Below are 21,335 nucleotides of genomic sequence, written 5' to 3'. Positions count from 1 at the left end.
GGATACACATACATTTTTAAAGCTGCATAAACCACAAAGCCAAACTTACACAGAACAAAGAACAAATCTAGCGTTACTCAGCAAGAAGACTAGAAACATGCACGCACACATACACCCCAGCAGTCCTAATAAAACTAAAGGAAAAAAAGAAATACTGCTTTGTTATGCAAATATACCATTTCAAAATTGAGAAAATTAAATGATGTCATGCAAGCAAATATCCTTACCTCAATGGAGAAGAGGCAAGAGACAACAACAACCCTCCCTCCTCACCAACCCCCTTGCAAACATTTATTTCTATGAGGTTTGGCTTAAATAACAGTCTGTAGCACTTAGCCCCAAGAAGAATTGCAAAGAGTGTTTTGCAACTGCTTATTTTAAAAAGTTAGCATTTGTCCTGCCAACCTAATTTATCTGAATAATCAATGCAATGCATGCATTATTGCATATTCACAGATTTTTTCATAGATTCCATTTCTAAGGTTTAGAACAGCAATTTAGTAAATGGTTTCTAAAATATAAAACCACAACCATGTTATTTCTTCAAAGAATTTAATATGCCTCCATGGAAGTGTGTTCAGACGCACGATAAAAGTTTTAAAACATGAATACTTATTATTTTAAAACATAAATACTTAGCAAGAGAAAAAAATGGATTGAGATAGCTCCGTATTATTACTCATCCAATAAGTCACACGCATTTCCCTTATTTAATACAAGTCCTTTAAAAGTGTTCAAACAGCAAGCACTGCATATAATTGTTATATCAACATTTTTCTTAAAATTGCCACTTCCATTTTAAGATATTAAATAAAAAAATTAAAAAAGAAAAAAACACAAAACACATGCAGACCCACCCATCCAGCTGCATGAACAGTAATTTAATCATAATGAAAAAACTCCAGAAGTCAGAGCTATTATATTAACACTTTCTATAGTGTATGATGAATGACACTGAAAATCACCTACACTCCTGTAGACCTGCATTACCCTCTGATCTCAGTAAACTGTAGCAGCTAGCATGAGTTGCAGCACTTCAAAGTAAATCAAAGATGTTTTTCTTTAAACCTGTAAGAACCAAGTTACACAGAGGTTCGATTTTCTTACTAGTCGGCTGAAGGGGGTGGATGGATCACTAAAACATCAAATTTGAGAAAGAGAAACATTATATAAGAAACAAGTTGTTATCAAAATAGAAACCTGCCAGGTATCACCAAGTTGTTGTAACAATTTTTCAGGCAACTGGGTTAAAAAGCATTTGTTTACAGAAAGTAAAACCCTAATGAGGTCCATCAGAAATACAAACGGTAAAGCTAATGCTCAGCCTGGATGGTTGCAGTCTCAGCTGCAACAAATAAAACATTTTCTAACTTTAAGATAGCACCCCATATTGACTTTTCCAGCCTTGACATAATTTCTAGACTACTCTAGTGATACTATAATAATAATTTCCCAATTTCTTCTCTATCCTCCTCCTATGATATCTTAAAATCCCAGAGCTTGAGCAATCATTGACATCAAAGCTTTCAATTCCACCTTTTATTTTGGGATCGTCCTACTACAAAATTTTAGATGCAGATGAGCATACAACAAAATATGTTAATGCCTAGATGACTGCAGCAATTTTGCAGCCATTAATTTTGTACTTAACAAATACTAAGTCAAACACTGTGCTACTTTTATTAATCAAACACTTTTAGAAACAGATCTGTGGTTTGATTCCTTCTAATAGCAAATGTAATTTTGGGGATCGGAGCAGAACAGACTGCAGCTCATTTTCTAAAAACACTGACATTTGAGCAAACCTTACCAAAGAATGCTTGCCTGATTGAGGACTGACATTTCCTTTCTCTAACTTGCTTAACTGAAAAATAGGCATTCTGGCCAACTCTACAGTACCCCAAGGCAGCTGTATATCACTTTCAGTTGCAACTTGTGAATACTTTCTTTTTCTTTCTGTCTCTTTATTTTGACATGCATATTATGTTAGCTGATTTCAATCATGTCGCATGAGTGGATGACATACCTTAAAAGATTAAGTTTTGCCACCTGGGACTATTCCAGAAATTCAGTACTTTTTAGCATCTCTCACCCTTCTTCATCTTCTATGCGCCTGCATTATCAATAGTAGCTTTCTTTCCTATGCTATGCCTAACAACAAGTTGTTCAAGGCTGCAGTTGATACAGGTCAGCTTGAAGTGTCATTCCCCTCTCATTCCCATTACAGGACATATCTGCTCCATTGTGTACAACGCTCTGCTGCCATCTATTTGACACAAGAAATACAACGCTGTGAATGCCACAACTAGTTTTGCCTTCCCATTCCTCCAGCTTTCTCTTCCCCTGCAGCAGCTGTTAGAAGAAAACTCAGAGGAGTTTTTGAGCACTCCTCCTGCTCACTCCCAGACACAGAAATCACTTGAGCAATTACTTTTGCACTTGAGAAGAGCTACAATTACAGCGGAGAGTTGGTTATTGAAAATAAAAAATAGAATTATATAATAAACCAATCTTCTCTAAAAAGGGAATCCAATTTAACCACCTTCTCCCATTTATAACCTCAAAGAAGAGGCCAGTTCTAAAGTCTGCTTTAAAGCAATTACTTTAAATTTAATTAAATTTAATTATGTAACAGAACTCATCAAGGGCTTGATTTCAACAGCTACGCACACCTAAGTGGGGCCACAGTATCGAACAAACGCGGATTTGCCAGACATCCCCCTTCACTACACCAGACTTAAAATTCAGAAGTCACTTAGGAAGTTAAATTACAGAGTCTTAAAGCAGAAACCACACACAACGCGTGAGATGAAGGAGGTGGTACTTTATCTGTCATCGGGGTCACAAAGATAAACACCACTTCATTCATCACAGCGTTCAGCCTGCTTTGTATACGACTGCACAACACAGGAACAGCAGCTAAAAAAAAAGTCCCTAAATTGCATTTGTAAAACATCATGCAAGAGACACCCACTGAAGCTGCAAAAAACTCAAAAGACATCTATAATCTTCAGTTACAGATTCATGACAGTGTAAGTTCTGCTCTTTAAATACCCAGCCATATGGAAAAGTCCTGTTTCAGGGCTCAGTGTGGTCATTTTCATATTCCTGATTAAGCAGTCAAATACCTCATTTTTTTACATTGTTCCTTTCCTGATACACTTAAGTAACGTGTTGGTAGAAATGTGCTTCAGCATTTACCCTGGAAACGATCCATAATTAAAAACAACACAATGAAAGATTAAAAAAAGCAAAAACATAGCAAAGTTATTCACACAGACTACAAATAATGTCACTGTGATCCAAAAAGCATACAAACTCTTGTGCATTTTGGGGGGGGGGGGGGGGGGAAGGGGAATATCCTACCTCAGAGCAACGGTAGTGAGAAAAGGAGGATTCTGTTCAGGGAAGGAGGGGGCCAGTAAGGAGAAAATGAGAGTGGTGGGATAAGAGTGCACAGAGGCAATACTAGTCTGTGGCAGAAGCCATGAGAGATCTTCCGTGGTATTAAAACATACCTATAAACATAACACCTTCATTTTCTCATTGGTATTGACATAAGTAGTACTTGGTTTGGGGAGCAATTTGTTAATGCTTGTATTTGCTAACATATACTAGTATCACTGAGTGTTATTCCATTGTTCTTTGTGTTATTCCATTGTTCTTTCTATATATTCACAACACTGGCAGCCATAAAACATATATTTAACTATTAATGTTAATCTGTTTAATAAAATTAATAGTTTCATTAAGTTCCTTAGTAACACTTCATTTTAAATCAACTTAGTCTGACAATACAAGCTACAAATTACAAAGGTTGTATAAAGGTGCCATGAATATTTAGTGGACCAAGTGAAGAGACATACAAAATTCCAATTGCTAGCTATTACTAGAATTACTCTTCTAGGCCACACACAAAAATGTTTGAATAGTTACTGCAAGTACTATATTTAAAAAAATTGCTCAGAATAATTCAAGTGTAAAACTGCTTAAAACCTGATTGCTTAAAAGGAATTAGATTACTTAAAAGGTTTAAGCTACACACAGCAGAACAACACGTGTAAGCATTTGAAAGAAACACTTGAGAGGCTTATTCTGCCCTCTGGTGCGCTCCATCCCACAAGGACAGAGCATCCTACACTAAACCCAGGCAAGTATCCATGCAACTCCAGCAGCCTGAACTTAAAGCAGCTAAAGGGTGTGTTGAGCTACATTAAGACTGTCCAGCACCTTACGGGATCATATCCTAGATGATAGCGGCACGAGCAAATACAGTATAGCGTTCTGCAGGACAGAAGGGTAGCTCAGCTAATTTTTATTCCTTTGTATTTACAGCAGAGAATCTAATTGCCCTGGCTAAGGAACAAGACCCTGTCATGTACAGCACTGTGCAAATACAGAATTTGCTGGTTTGCATAACAATTTTCTAGTGTGGTTGTGCTCACAAGGCTGGTGTTACGAGCTGCCACCAGCAGTAAACAGATGACAGGAGACAGACAGGTACCCAAGCACACCACAGAACACAGTACCACAGTACCTCAGGGCAGTAGGTTCTATATTTATGGTCTTATTATAGCACAAATCAGGTTTGGAAACTCACTTTTTGGCTAATAAAATGAACTGCCATACCTGCTAAATTAGAACTGATTTGATATCATCCTGAGACAATAAAATAATCTATAAAGCATAACTATAAAATTCTCTAACTCCATAAAATTAAGGTCTGTTAGGCTGATTTTTGCCTCAAGTCTTACTACATCTCTAAAGAGTGCTGCTAATTTTCTTTACAATTAACTCAACTAGATTGTGTTACACTGAGCAGCCAAATTGCTTGTTTTATAAAATGAAAAAAAATAATTAATTTTCTTAGAAGCTGTGAGCTTCTGTGACATTCATAACCAGCTTAAAACCTATGCAATAATAGAACAGCACAACAACACATACTGAACGATAAGAACCATGAGGTATAGTACATAAAACATTAATTATGCAAGCTGTAATGCACAAATCTAAGCGTTACTACGAATGCAATAGAATCATAGAATCCTTTAGGTTGGAAAAGACCTTTAAGATCATTAACTCCAGCCGTTAACCCAGCACTGCCAAGTCCACCACTAAACCATGTTCCCAAGTCCCACATCTACATGTCTTAAATATGTCCAGGGACAGTGACTCAACCACTTCCCTGGGTAGCCTGTTCCAATGCTTGACAACCCTTTTGGTGAAGAAATTTTTGCTAATATCCACTCTAAACATCCCTGGCACAATTTGAGGCCATTTTCTCTCATCCTATTCCTTGTTACGTGGGAGATGAGACAAACACCCATCTCGCTACAGCCTCCTTTCAGGTAGTTGTAGAGAGCAGTATGGTCTCCCCTGAGTCTCCTTTTTTCCAGGCTACACCTGGAGAACCTCCATTCCCTCAGCTTCTCCTCATCAAACTTGTGCTCCAGATCCCTCACCAGCCTCGATGCCCTTCTTTGGACATGCTCCAGCACCTTAATGTCTTTCCTGTAGAGAGAGGCCCAAAACTGAAAACAGAATTTGAGGGGGAATTTGAGTGGAAACGCTTTTCAATTAACTCCTTGAATTACTTAGCAAGAAGTTTCATATAAGCAAGACTGTATCAAATAAAAAAAAAAAAAACAAACAACAACTTTCACCATGAGGAAGCACCGGAAGGCTGGAACCAAACTGGTTCAGTACACAGCATATAAGCACATGAGTAGCACCATTGTGATTACTGATTGGTATTCATGTGTGGTAAAAAAATCCACCCTATATAACTAGTGGGAAACATTCCTGTTTAACACATGGACTACAATATGAAAACACATCTCCAGTGCAAAACAACTATTTTCAGAACTAATCTACTGAACAAGCAATGGCAGCAATCACTTGAAGCTATTTTACTTCAGTGTTATTGAAACGGTTAAAGCTAAGCCAAACCAAATTGCAGTGTCTTCAAAATAAGGATCCTAATAGAGAGCTGTTGTGCAAGAAGGGCACGTTCCCCAACATGGCTATTGAATAGCATGAGGACATACCTTGAAAGGATCCCAGAACTCCAACAACCACAGAATGTTCAGGATTGGAAGGGAACTCTGGAAGTCACCTAGTCCAACCCCTGCTAAAGCAGGTTCACCCAGAGCAGGTTGCACAAAATCCCATCCAGGCGGGTTTGGAATGTCTCCAGAGCAGGAGACCCCACAGGCTCTCTGGGCAGCCTGTGCCAGTGCTGTCACTCTCAAGGTACAGAAGTTTTTCCTTACATTTAGAAGGAACTTCTTGTGTTTCCGTTTGCGCCCATTGCCCCTCGCCCTGTCGCTGGGCACCACTGAAAGGAGCCGGGCCCCGGCCTCTGGGCACTCGCCCTTGAGGTATTTGCAGACATTGATAAGGTCCCCTCTCAGGCTTCTCTTCTCCAGGCCGAACAGGCCCAGCTCTCCCAGCCTTTCCTCACCAGGGAGGTGCTCCAGCCCCCTCACCATCGCCGTGGCCCTCCGCTGGCCCCTCTCCAGCAGTTCCCAGTCTCCCCTGAACTGGGGAGCCCAGCACTGGACCCAGCGCTCCAGGTGCGGCCTCAGCAGGGCCGAGCAGAGGGGCAGGATCACCTCCCTCGACCTGCTGGCCACGCTCCTCCTCACGCACCCCAGGGTCCCGTGGGCCTTCTTGGCCACCAGGGCACACTGCTGGCCCACGGGCAACTGGCTGCCCACCAGCACTGCCAGGTCCTTCCGCGCAGAGCTGCCTCCCAGCCCTCAGCCCCAGCCCGTGCTGGTGCGCGGGGCTGTCCCTCCCCAGGGCAGGACCCTGCGCTGGCCTTTGCTGAGCCCCATGAGGTCCCTCTCCGCCAGCTCTCCGGCCTGCCCAGGCCTCGCTGAATGGCAGCGCAGCCTTCGGGTGGATCAGCCGCTCCTCCCAGCTCTGTATCGTCAGCGACTTGCTGAGGGCGCTTCTGCCCCTTCCTCCAGGTCACTGATGAGTCAGTTGGACAGGACTGGACCCAGCAGGGACCCCTGCGGAACACCGCGAGCTGCAGGCCTCCAGCCAGGCTCTGCACCGCTGAGCACAGCCCCCTGAGCTCCGCCATTCCGCCAGTTCTCAGCCCACCTCGCTGTCCCTCAGCTAACCCACACTGCCTGCGCCCACCTGTGAGGGAGGTGCGGGAGACAGCGTCGAAAGCCTTGCTGAGGTCAAGGTAGGCAACATCCACCACTCTCCCCTCACCTACCCAGCCAGTCATTCCATCACAGAAGGCTGTTAGGCTGGTCAGGCATGATTTCCCCTTGGTGAACCCATGTCGACTGCTCCTGATAACCTTCTTTTTCTCCACGTGCTTAGAGATGAGACTTGGACCAAGAGACTTCAGTTCTCAGTTCCAGCTTACTTCTAGGCTAAGTTATTTAAACTCATGCCTTGACTTTCTTTAGAGCTAAGTACCCCCTGCTCACTGGATACATGTAGTGGAAGGACCTTCTTCATGTGAGACTGCCTCAGAGCGATGCCATCCTTCCATACAAAGACTTCCTCATAGCTGACTTTCAATTACACTAACTGCATAGATAGAAAGGGGATGAGGGAAGGGGACTACCCCTGTAACATCACTGATAAAACCTGCAGGAGAAAGTCAGCAATAGGTATTTTTTCAGTGATTTGATTCACTTGTGTCCTAAATAAAAGGATGCCGGTTTTCATGCTATGTCCAAAACACTGCCTTCCTCAACATAAAGCATCATCTCCCTGCAGCAGCTGTTCACAATCACAGTTCCAACTGCAGGAAGAAGCACCTCATAAAAGGCAGTGATGCAAAATGAAAGGGAAGACCTGTTACCCATAGGGTTCACATTCCTCAGACCTGGACTCCAGGGATGTAAACAGGCTTTACGACGTGCAGTACGAGATGAGGCTTTCTTCAGATAATGGGAAGAAGCCTCACATTCATAGATGCTGGTCCTCATGAGACACTTTCACCATCCTGATACCTGCTGTAGAGACAACACAGCAGGGCACATGCAATCCAGGAGGTTTCTAGAGTGTATTGACAACCTCCTGCAGCGGGTAAGTGAACAGCTCACAAGAAGAAATGCTATAAACACCCAATTCTTACACCAGTTCAGGAAGAATACCCAATTCTTAGTAGTTCAGGAAGAACTGGTCAGGGCAGCCTTAGCTGCACTGATCATGAGATGGTAGAGTACAGGATCCTGAGAGACAGGAACAAGTCAAAAAAAAGCAGGATTACAAATCTGAACTTTAAGAGAACAAACTTGTGCCTGTTCAGGGATCTCCTTGGTAGAGTACCATGGGAAACAGCCCTGGAGACGAGTCCACAAGAGCCATCTGACTATTAAAGATCTCCTCCAAGCTTAAGAATGGTCCATTCTGACAAGTAGAAAATCAAGCAAAAGTGGCAGGAGGCCTCCATGATGAATAAGAAGCTCCTGACCCAAACATAAAAAGGGAATATGGAAGAGGTGTAAGTATGGACAGACAGCACAGGAGGAATACAAAGACACTGTTCATGTAGACAGGTATAGATGTAGGAAAACCAAAGCCCATATGGATTTGAACAGTGTGAGGGACATGAAGGGTAGCAAGAAGAGTTTCTACAGGTCAGTCAGCAGCAAAAAGGCAATCAGTGAAAACATGGGCCTGCTGCTGAACAGGACAGCCAACCCGGTGACAAAGGACACTGAAAAGGCTGAAGTATCCCACATCCTCTTCACTAGCAAGGCTGATGTTAAGAAATCAAGAGGTCCCCAAGACCCATAAGAAAGTCTAGAGCAATGAAAGCTTACCCGTGGTAGATGATGATTAGGGGAACATTTATGCACACTAGACCCATGCCGTAACACCTGGTGGGATGCATCCATGAGTGCTGAAGGAACTAGCTGATGCCACTGCAAAACCACGCTAGAAAGGTCACGGCAATCAGGGAAGGTTCCTGACAACTAGAAGGAAGGACACATCACCGCTATCTTCATGAAGGAGAATTGAGGAAACTATAGGGTGGTCATCCTCACCTTGATCCCTGGGAACATGATGGGGCAACTGATCTGGGAAACCATTTCCAAACATATGAAGGACAAGAAAGTGACCAGGAGAAGTCAAACATAGATTTATGAAGGTAAAATCATGTTTGACCAACCTGATAGACTCCTACAATAAGATGACTGGGCTGGTGCATGAAGGAAGAGTAGGCTAGATAAGTGGATGGTGAGATGGACTGAAAACTGGCTGAACTGCTGTGCTCAGTGTTGTGATCAGTGGCTCAAAGTCCAGCTGGAGTCCAGTCGCTACTTGTGTACCCCAGGAGTATACAATGACCTTAATAGGACAGAGTGCATCCCTAGCAAATATGCAAATGAAAAAAAATTGGGAGGAGCGTTTGATAATGCCAGATGGGTACACTGCCCTTCATAGGGACCTCGCTAGGCTGGAGAAATGGGCAGAAGTGATTTTCATGAAGTTCACCAAATTGTAGTGCAAAGTCCTGCAAATCCAAAGGAACGAGAATGATCCCATGACACCAGTACATGCAGGGGGCTGACCAGTTGGGAAGAAGCTTGGCAGAAAAGAGCCTGGGGGTCCTTCTGGACACCAAGTTGACCATGAGCCAGTAAAAGCAGCCAACAGCATCTTCAGCTGCATTAGGATGAGTCACCAGAAGGTCAAAGGGAGTGATCTTTTGCCTCTACAGTGCTGAGCAGTGAGACCACTGTGAATTCTGGGCTCCCAGTACAGGCATAATGGGCCTGCAAAGGGCGACAAAGGGCCAAATGATTGGAGCATCTGTCATACGAGGAGAGGCTGAGAGAGCTGGGTTTGTTTAGCCTGAAGAAGGCTCAGAGCGGCATCTGACACTACCTGATGCATGGTGGGAAGAGTAAAGATGACTGGGGCAGACTCTTCTCAGTGGTATCCAGTGACAGGAGGTGAAGCAATGGGAACAAACTGAAAACCAGGAAATGCCATTTAAAAATAGGAAGAAGTCTGTGGTGGTGGGTGGTGGTTTTTTTACTGTGAGCGTCATGGAACTACACAGATGAGGGAACAGGTTGCTCAGGGAAGTTGTGGAGTCTCCATCCTACTTAAAACCTGACTGGACAAGGTCCTTTGCAACCTGACTAGCTGACTCTGCTTGAGTAAGGGAGTTGGGCTAGACAGTCTCCAGAGGTCCCTTCCAACTTTCAATCATTCTGTGAGTCTGTAAAATTATGAGACATAAAATTTTGCTTGTGTACTTCAGGTTTCCCCTCCCTGCAGACTCTCACTTTCCCACCACCCAGCATGCAAGCTATAACTTCGGGATGCAGCAGACACACAAGTGAGCACAGATTTTTACGTAAGTTGGAATTTTCCTCCATGGGCTCCAAAGACCTTGCTATTTCTTTTATTTCTTCATCTTCCCTACTGTCACTTCACTCTCTATGCTGCATAAAACCAGACACAGCCCTATTATCAGGCATAGTGATGAATTCAATTACTAGTTCATAACATGTGTGGATCACAGCAATTAGGGGTTAGCATTTGACACAGATAAAACCACAAAGTAATCAGAAATGATAAGTTCTTTCATTTTGCCAGCATGGGGAAAGAGGAGACTAAAGGTCTCCCAAGGCTGAGGACCTTCTCTTTGCAGAGCACAAAAATATAGAAGGAAAAATGAAAGAGATAATGCTGAACTCAATAGAAAAGTGTAAAGACATCCTTACTCAAGGGAGGGATTATACGCTAAAATCCCTTTGATTTTTCCATTTCACCTTTCAGCTAACAGTGGGAGGGTTTGCTGCTTAAAATTAATTCCTGTATGACTCCAAGCACCCAGGTGTCTGCAAGGACTTAAAACTAAATAGAACCTTAATATCCCCAAAACTAAAGAACAAAACCCCCTGTATGCATCATGCAAGGTAAAAAAAAACCCAAAAAACCAAACCCAAACTGAGCATTTACTGGCTTTTAAAAATGTGATTACGTGCAAGTAGGGTTTTACTCTTCAATCATCTGTCCATGTTGCATATGTAAGGAACATGTATCACAGAAAAGTCAACCCGTTATTTTCGTATCTCATAAAACACATTTGCTATAAAATTTCTGGCAATAAATGCCAGAAATAGGTAAAATAACCTTCCACTACCCTACAGAATTTGAAGAAGTAAACCGAGCAATTGTGGCTATCTGCACTATAGCCAAATTGAACTAGACTGTTTAATTCATGACTACTAGGATAGCAACAGCCATAAAACCAGAGCCATTTCTTCAGTCTTATGCTTAACTGCTCAGCGCAACAAGTTTCAGCTGCTCAAAGCAAGAGTAAGGGTACACTGCATTTTTGCTTCAGAAATTGGTAAAAAAGAAAACATTTACCAGCTTCACCAGTTCAACACAACTAAAACCAAAAAATCTTACAGCACAATCGAATACTGATGAGATCACTTGTCCTTCAGAAAAAAGTTAAAAGTTCATATCTATCTAGATGTGTGCATCTACTGAAATACTATGCAAGAAGAGTATCATTTTGGCTAACCTAGCATTTAGGTAACTCATTTTCAAGACATTCAACAGACAACAGAATTTAGATTAAGGCATGTGCATGCTACCTACACACAGCAATAATTATTATTGAGAATCAATATATTGTAAACATTCCCACAAAACCTAACTAAATGAAAACAAATCATGGTCAGCACACCAGATCCCCAAGGCACCAAAAGCCAAAGCAACAGGGCATATAAAGACTGGATAGGAAAAAAATAAATGAGGCTAAACTATTTACTCAGTAACTATGAAGTGAATGTGCTACTGTTTTCTGAACATCCAATGGAGAAGCTACAGTGCAGAGAGCTAATCCCCATTTCTCACCAAAACAGACAGGAATGCACACTGGATAGTTTGTTCCTACTGATGATATCATTCTGTTAAGTTTACTGGTTTTAATAAGGAGCAAGTTTCAGTCTTCTCTCACTTTCTTCCATGAACAAGATCAGATCAGCCTCCCAGTGACCTCCTTTATGAGTCATAGTCCTCACTATTTATGATTCAGAAAAATGTCTTCTCTGACAGTATTTCCCAGACTACTGTGGGTTCATTCCAAGAACCAATTTCATCTTCATTGGTTTCCTACAGGAAACCAGACCAACTTCCTATTATTTTATTTTCCTTCATTTCAGCATGGCTCACATAAACTAACTGGAAGTGAGAGTGATAGAAAACTTTATTCTGCATAAACACAAGCCAACATAAACACCACCAAAAAATACTGAAGACGTCACTGGTTCAAAGTCACCAGAATGTGAAGCAAGCTAAGATTAGAAGTTCTTTTCCCTCCTTCCCCAACCACGATGCACACAGGCAAAACCAGTTCATTTATATACCCATAGTTTAATGGTAAGAGCTCTTCGGGTCTACAGTGAAGACATTCATCCCTAACAGGTAGCCAAGTTCTACTACCACCAGCCACGTGGAGACAGCTGGGGACTAGAATATTAGTACCATGCTAACATCACCAAAGGGACACTAGTAATTTCCATGGAGATTGTTATCCAATGCACTAGTTCAAGAAGAAAAATGCTGGAACATCTAGCTGTAGACTGCAAATACCCAGCAAGGTTTGCTGGCTCAGGTTTCACTCTGCAGAGCAGCAGTTAAATTGCCTTCCAACCAAAGCTGCCCTTGGACTCATGTTGCCTTGTTCTTGTACTGCTGTACCTGAGCTAATAAACCCACCCAGACTCATGTTTACCACAGAGAAAACTGAGTAATTCAATCATGCAAGCAATTTAAAAGCAAAATTATTCTCATTTCCCCCTCTATATTCTGCTGTTCATCTTGTCAATAACTGGTTTCCTCTTGCTGCGTTTCAAGGCTTGCAGAGTGATAGGAACAACACATTGCTTTTTGTAGGAAGGCTGGCTTCTAAACTAAAGGGAAACTGGTTTTCATGGGGCTTAAATGCTCCTTCAGTTCTCACTTGAAGAGAGGCCAGGGACTATTACCACTTAAGAATACTTTCACACTGCATGCAATAAGGACAGGACATGACTGACTGACAATTTATTTCAATGACAATTTGCTACCTGGCCATCAGTTTCAGTTTGTAATCATGAAGTGAAGTATGAATGAGGTTGTTGCAAGCAGAGGTCACTTGTTAGTAAACTGAGCTATTCCATGATAGAGCAATGCAGCTTAACATACGTTAAATGGAAATTAAAGTTAACCTCTCCACCATCCATTTTCTTTCCTTATGATGCAGCTGTACTTACCAGGGTCAAGTTAATCATCTTCAACAAGTCCTTTCTGTTTCAGTGTCTGTAACTTGATTTTTTCCAACCCAAATCCCAGAAACATTATAATACTGCAAGCAGTAACAAAGCTGTTTTCTCTATTTGTAGGTCAATCTTTCAAAGAATACCACCAGCATGAAGACTTTTATAGGCAAAGCTACTCCACAAGTGACACTCAGATACATACGTATATTAATTTTAATGCTGATGGAATAATGTGGTTCTAAGCACCGTTTGGTCTTCAGGACGGATCAGCAGCAAACTCTACAGCAAATGTTGTTTCATATGGTAGAAAAATCAGATTTTTCAACCTGTGGATTTTGCTGATAATGACAATTTAACCTCTCTTATTCTGATGTCTTTATATATATTCAGTAGCAAGACACACAGTAATTCCGCACTGCAGGAAACACAACTATCTTGATTTAAGACAGCCTTTACCTGTCAGAGTTAACAGCTGTTAAAATAACTATAAATGCTGCAGTTTAAGATAATCAAAGCAATATATCATCCACCAACACACACAATTCTCAGTGTCAGAAGCTACTCACCTTGACGTGGCTCTGAGCTCCCAGGTTGTATATCTCAGAGGGTTTGACTTCATTGATGATCTTCACCAGGCAGGTGCTGTCCGTGAGGTCACCATAATGCAGCTTCATGTCTTCAGAGTTTAAGAACACAGAATTAATACACTTTAGTCCCAGAACAATATGGGATTCTTGGTCCAAATCCTATCCCAGGTTTAAAATCCAACTAAACATTTATTGGAAAAAATTAAGAGATCACTGGCTGAACAAGTTTTTGCTTTGTTTTCTTCCCAGCTTTAAAAGCACAAAATATGTTTCCTTGCAGGAGTAATGAATTCCATTTCAGATTCTTTACTCAATAATCTGATTTACCTAGCAACATTTATATAATTTGTTTAATAGTTTACACATCATTAACCCACGTTGCCTGAATTAGATCAATGTCATATATAGAATTTCAGCCACAAAAAAACCCCAAACAACACCCCCCCATCATTTTAATTCAGGCTTCCAACCTTTGATTCAAGAGTTTTTAATAACAACTTAAGCATACATCGACAGCTTTCTCCTCCTTCCCAAGATGCAGCACATGTTTAAATTCCTCATTGTGAATAATTCCACAACACAACAAAAATGCTTAAGGTACCTACAAGATGAACAGTCAGGTAACATTACAGTACAAGCCACTACATTTATTACTATTGTTTTTTCCATTTAAAAAATAGATACACACTTGAAAGGAATTTCAGAGGACATGGTAACTGCCAATGAAACGTGCTTCATAGTATTACACACCAAAATCTCAAAGGTGGTTAGATACATCAAAGAGCTGTTATTTACCCTTTCCCGACTGAGTTACTTTCTAATTTGTGTGTGAAAAAGTAGGTAAGAGCATGAGAGCAACTTCTGTCAAAATCAAAAGAGCAGGTTTGCAATGGCTTATCAACTTGTCCTTGGACTTACATCCTGACCTGCCAAGACGTTATTCCAGAAGTAAAATTTATTCTGATGAAACAGGTCTCATTTTCCTCTTATTGGGGGGTGGGGGGTGGATATATCATAGCATCACACTACTATTCATGTATTTATTCAACAAAAAGAAAAAATCTTGTTGTAACTATTGACGAATTAGCTGTTTACATTTACTTGCCATATTTATCTAGTTTCATTTGATGTTTTTGACCTTAATAAATTCATTTACATTTTCCTAAAGATAAGACACACAGGGCAAAGAAGGAATTCCTATTTCAGTACAGTCTAGAAGTCTTCCCATTTGGCAATGGTCACCACTTTTGGGGGGCTGTATCATCTACAGATCTAATCAACTTGATTTTTTTTTTTTTTTTTTTAATTCTGAAACCAAGAAATGCAAGGTTTGTTACAAGAGACTACCATATGAATCCATACTAGGTTTTATTAAAATGCTGTAGAGATATGTGAAATTAATTTTTCTTTAAAATGTTTTAGTGGTTTTTTAGTATTTTTTTTTTACATTTTAAGGCAGCAAGGAAGCAAGAGATCACACAGTTTTCAGGTGTTCAGCTTTGCAAATTGCTATTTAACAGGTCCTTGAGACTTCAGGTTGATAAAGTGATACAACCCATCAAGTCACAGTATGGTCTTGAGGTGTGCTTTTACCATCCACATCGCTCAAAAAGGTCAGTTCTGAAGAAACTTCAAGACCCAGCTGAAGCTATGGCTAACAGGTATGGGAATTATAATACAACTTTCTTAAAAAAAAGCTAACAGTGATTAAGTATGAAGGCTGGCAAGCAGGTTATGGACCCTTTTTGCACACACTTATTAATTATCCATGATGTGGGCTGCCTTCATTCCTGCCACCAGCTCTATACAGGCTGTGTTGGAACACCATGTTTCCACTTGTATGGGATGCAGCTGTCCTGCTTCCTAAATGAAATTCAATACACGAAACCAGTTCTGCCTGTTGACCACAGCATACACAACATCCCAAAGGGTTGTAGGATAACATGTATTTGGATATTGGTGCTAACTTGCAATTCTCAAAACTATTGGTGTCCAGACCACCTCAACAACTGCTGCATTTTTCTTGCAACACTAAAAAGAGACCAAGAGCAAGCACCACCTAACCAAGTTCTCTGATGTCCTGAAAAAAGTTGTAACTGCCAGCTCTGCGGACTGGTGGGATCAGGTAAGAACCCAAATGCACTACCCTTTCTGCACCAGAAAGAACGCTTCCCCTAGGCAACAGGGGCCTTTCTTCTTCTTCTTCTGCTTACTTTGGCTGAGAGTTAAATGAAATCTCCCTGCCAACTGAGCCAGCCTTTCAGAGAGGAACAAGCACTGTTACAAGAGACAGGCCAGGGAGCAGCAGCAGCTCTGTAGGAGCCTTAGGGTTTGAAAGAGCAACTGCTTCCTCTCCAGCAGCAGCTCAGCAGGTAAGAGGTGCCACAGACAGGCTCCCTCTTCCTACACCAAAAACATCCAGTTCTCCGGCCATGCCCTGGCCAGAGAGCAGCCTCAGAGCTTCCCAGGGGAAGGTGGGATGCCAGCTGGACTGAGCTGAGCATCAGAGGTACCCTCTCACAATTACCTTAAGTTTAAAGCTCTGACAGGGGAATGTCCATTTTGGTCTACCATCAAGTCTTCAAAGCTTCTTGTCCAAATGGCTTTTTTGAAGGGGAGCAGGGCATGAGGCTTTGTTCATTTTTGACCCATGAAAAAGAGGCCTTTCAAAGAGTAATAGGTTAAGTGGAAGCACTTACTAGAAACGGGGTTTATTTGGTACAAAGATTTATAAACACAGATCAGATTACTAAAACTCAGAAGTTTTGACATGTTATCCAATCTAAAAACCTTCTTAGCAAGCAATAGCTGGAGGGCTTGCTTCAGGAAACACCTTATTTTCCTTCTTGCTTCCTCTACGCGCTTTTTTTTTTTTTTCATTAAGAGATTCACCGTCAATGAAGATCATCATCTTGCAATGTGTAATCAATTCCTCATGGGAAGAACATAGGGAAAAGACAAAATTAGGGTTTGCTCTCATCAGCCACTATTGCTTCTTTGCTTCCTCCAGTACTGCCTGGAAACCCATTGTTTCCAAACAGTTTCCATGGAGCAGCCTTTCCTGAGATTCCAAGTCCAATTCCTCCTCCTCCCATTCATATGGCTGCATTCCTCAGTTAAAGGAAAATGAGATAAGAAGTGGGGAAAAACATTTAAGGTTTGCTTTCTTTTTCCTTTCTTCCATCCCTTTCCTTAAATGTTCATATACATATTTATCACCATCTACATTGTCTTCTCAAATCACTTTCCATATTCACAAGATGGTCCTCACAATGCATTGGTTCCTGTTTCATTTCTTTTGCTTCATTTTAGCTCATGAGCCATGAATTTAAGTCATGGGAAACACAGTTCTTACATTGTCCTTGACGGAAGCACAGGTTTCAGTATCCTTCATGAAGATATTTTATTCAATTTTACCCCTTTCTCAATCAGATGTTTTAAGGAGCAATGTACAGTAAGTAGCAACTATTCACAGCAAATACCACTGAAGCCATGTCAGAAATTAAGTATTTTTTAAAAAATTACAAGCAAAGGTCAAGCGAAATCTAAAATTTGCATTACATATCACAATTCAATAAAATCAGGCTCTGTTTAACTGTGGTGGGAAGCAGACTTCAAAAGACATGAGATTTATTTACAGCATGGAGATATTTACCATAACAGTACCTTAAAACGGACTATTTAGGACAGTATCAGTCTGCACAACTCTACAAAATATGCATAGCGTAAGAAGTGTATGCTTGTTAAAACACTCAATCCTTCTGCAGAACTGGAGCCATCTAACATTTGAGTTTCTTCTCATTAAGTGACCAGTTAACCTTCTTTAAGGTAAAATACTCGATTTTTGCAAAGTGTATGCTGAAGGTAACGATTGCAGCTTTCCAAATTATCGTTGGTAACAGAATGCAGTAAGTTGTCAGCAAATTGCAAAAAGCAATGCCTTTCCTTCAGGGAACAGGTAATCATTTCCTTGGGTGCAGAAATTCAGAAGGTCCAAAGATTCATTCTTCTTGTCATCAGTAAGAATTGATCATGTTTCATTCATGCTGTCACACAGACTGTCCCCAAACTTTCACCTCCATCAGGCACTGAACAGCTCACGAGAGAACAGAAGTGGAATGCTTAAGATAACCGCCTCAAAAAAAATTAAATACTTACTAGTCCAGTATCTTTGTGTTTTCAACCACACATAGCTTATTGCAAGCCCAGCCATTTTCCAATTGCTACAGCCTAGTTATGTGTGCACTGGGTCAGCATCTCTACACAGCAGAAAGTGCCTTCCTGGGCCCCTCATTTTTCCCTCTTGGTAACTCACACACAATATCTATACTTTGTGTCACATTTTCATCAGAGAAAAACAGTCTCTTTTCTTTTTGAGACAGAGCAACTAGCTACGACAAGCAGGGAAAAGAGAAGCTTAGCTATCAAAAGGGGGTTGATTTAAATAACCAATACAAAGTCAAGCACAGCTTGAAAATTGCTACTCATTAATAACATTTAGATAGAGAAAACTGGGATTCCCTTACTGCTCCTGGGGACCTTTCTCCACCAAGCACACAATACAGACTGAAAAAAAAACACCACAACTTTAAATATAAAACCAGAGTCTTACTTCCTTCAGTGTGAGCCTGTGGGTTCTTATAGAGATGTTCAATCCGGCCTGTATTAAAAGAACTAGACCGACGAACGATGCCATGTACCTGGGAATTGAACAAGGAAAAATACAAGAGGAAAGTGGTAAACATTAAGAGGGAAATGTTCATCACCATCACTCTTTTCATATACGTGGGCCCAACCCTTATACCAGGTAATCAGAGATCACCGCTACTCCTAAAGGCAGACGGTTAACCAAATCATAACAAAACTCTTGGAGATGAGCTCTGATGCAGTTATGTTTATTTTAGTACCCATGAGTGGTTTCACATTCTCCCTTGTTGACACCACTAGCAGCCCCAGCATCACACACAGTACAGAAATCACACTGAATTGCCCTAGGGCATCATCTCCTAGTGAGTGAGACTTGCCAGCATTACTGGAGTTGAAGCAGCAATATATGAATCTCAAGATAACCACTTCTCCCTGGCTGCAGAGAAGGCTCTCTGGAACCTGAGATGTTGGGCATGGAAAAAGCAGCAGCAGGAGATGGGACTAGGGAAAGGAGAGAGAGGGCAGAGAGAAGAAAAGGAACACAAGAGGAAAGAGGGGGCGGCAGCTGCAAGACCCAAATACATTTTTAGAAAACAGCTGTTATTCACTTTCTGGGGTGTTGGAGGAACAGCCAGAACAGGCAGTGCTGTTTTGTGGACCTCATGTGTCAGTGTTCTCCAGTGGGTTATGAGACACACAGGCAAGCCTAAGGCTGAAACACAGGTTGAGAATTTCCTTTAACTAGCCATGATAAATAAGTTGGTGAAAAAAAAACCAACACTGGTTCTGACTAACATTAAAGAAAAGCCCATTTGTGTCTAACATTAGAGAAATTGTTTGAACACTGATCCTGTTTCCTCCTTATGTAAGACAGTCAAATGCCTGCTGCCAAAATTCACATTAGTTTAGGTTACCAGCTGCAGAAATTGTCCTTGCACAAGTGAAATCAAGCTTCTGCACCCAACTGTCCTCCACTCTTCCCTGCCCTTTATTTCTGAAAGTGATCTCTTACACTTCGATGCATCCTACACTTGGTTGGGTTGGGTCATCACTTCACTCTCTCGCTTCATGTTAACTTGTACCTGTGAGAATATACTAGCAAGAACAGGCAGTGTTTTGGGTCTTAGTTTGGTTTTGTTTGGGGATTTTTGTTTTACACATAACACAAACTGCAGTCACTGACATAGAAAACACCATCTTAAGTCTCAAACTTAACTGAGAAAAAAGATACGCACAACCACAGTGAGACCAGTTGCTGCATTAAGAATGACATTTTGGTGGTAGGTTCTCTAACAACAGCTGAATAGCTTTGTGTTTACAACTTGCAAGCCACATTTATGATGCCAGTTTCCTTGCACAAAATCTCTTGTGTGCCCAGCCACACCACAGGCTCACAACGTACCTTGTTCTACAATTCAAATGCTAAACTTCCCACTACTGAGTAAAATATTTTCATTTTGAGGATCAATGGGGAAACTAAGAAACATGGTCCTGCAAATGTAATTCCCATCAAATAATGAATTTATGCAGATTCATTTTCAAATTTATGTAGTTGAAAGCCTCATCGAAATAATTATTTATAGAATGTGTTAAAAATTTATAGGGACATAAGGTTTACAGAGAAACACTTTGAAAAAGACACTTCCATAAAAACTTCACTTTTGCAAAATATGTTGGAACTATTTTGAGTAGTCAAATGAACATCTGTTTTTGTTGAGTAAAAAAATCAGACCTCACAGTTTTAAAGCATCAAACTATTCTAAAGGAAGGTAACTGAAGTGCTCTACAACTCATAGCAAAATGAAATATTTCAGCTTAAAGTCCTGATGAGAGACTTCTTGAGCTCTCAATTATCTATCTCCAAATGGAATCATGCTGAAATTCAAGTTCATGCAAATGATTGACGAAAAAGTCAAATCTTGCTAGCTCAAAGCCTGATGAAAGATTGTGCTTGCAAGAGCTGTGTGTCAGCTGAATGACTGGGATACAAACATTTGACCAATGATATGTACTAAACACAATCACCCCAGGACTTCAAAATGTTTCAGCAGACAAACAAGACCCTACTGCATCCAGCAATAACAAGAAAACATATAAACCTAGTTTTGGTGGGTTTTTTTTCCCTCCCACTCCTTTTTCTGGTATGCACATACAAGAGAAAGAAAACCTGCCAAATGCTTAATCCATGACAGCAATATTACCGTAAAAAAACTGATGAAAGGTACCTTTGTCTGCATGGGACAGGTGAAATGCAAACTTTGTGACAAGCCAAAATGTGTGCAAACTGGTTAATCTAGTTAAGTATGTAAGATCAGTGAATTTTTCTCAACAGGGCTTGATCTTTAAATAGACTGAAATTAAAAAAAACTTAAATGAACCATCTCAGTTAGGGAGGCAGTACATTATCAAGTCTACTCTTGTGTTCAGTTATTCAGGAACAGAGGTCCCTAACTGGGAACACAGGAAAGAATTCCAACAAATAGATGGAGAGTTGAGGAACAGAAGAAAAAACCCTTTACCCAATTATTGTAACCTTTCCATTGTGGAAAGGGTTATGTTTTGTTTTAATTGCAGTTAGCAGTTCCTAATTCCTTTGTTGACTAGGAAAGTGTGTGTGCTTTTGCCTTTAAAGCAGCAGAAGCAACCGCAACGATCTCTCTCTTCCCCAAATGGAATGGAGAAATAGTAAAAATAACCGATTTACAACACTGAAAACCAACCACAAACAAGCAGATCAATCAACCAAGCGAGCAAAAGGATAGTATAAGCAAGGCAAGATTGGCCACATGCAAAAGCATGGAAAGCCGAGACTAAGAAGAGACTTCTAAGC

The 21,335-nt window shown here is 40.9% G+C and overlaps 1 protein-coding gene across 5 annotated transcripts in view; it reads right to left on the bottom strand.

The window, feature by feature from the left end:
- The window catches only part of GMDS (GDP-mannose 4,6-dehydratase), a 425,916-nt gene that overhangs the window by 335,564 nt on the left and 69,017 nt on the right, over positions 1 to 21,335 (bottom strand). For all 5 annotated transcript variants that reach the window (XM_080377830.1, XM_080377831.1, XM_080377829.1 and 2 more), the window contains 2 exons: positions 18,471 to 18,558; positions 13,838 to 13,947 (listed from right to left, as the gene is read on the bottom strand). In XM_080377830.1, the coding sequence (XP_080233956.1) occupies positions 13,838 to 13,947; positions 18,471 to 18,558 (198 nt within the window). The remainder of the gene's footprint in view (positions 1 to 13,837; positions 13,948 to 18,470; positions 18,559 to 21,335) is intronic.

This window comes from Falco punctatus (genome assembly GCF_963210335.1).
Source record: "Falco punctatus genome assembly, chromosome: 3".
NCBI lineage: Eukaryota > Metazoa > Chordata > Aves > Falconiformes > Falconidae > Falco > Falco punctatus.
Note: the sequence above shows the minus strand (reverse complement) of the source record. Positions and strands in the feature narration are given on the sequence as shown.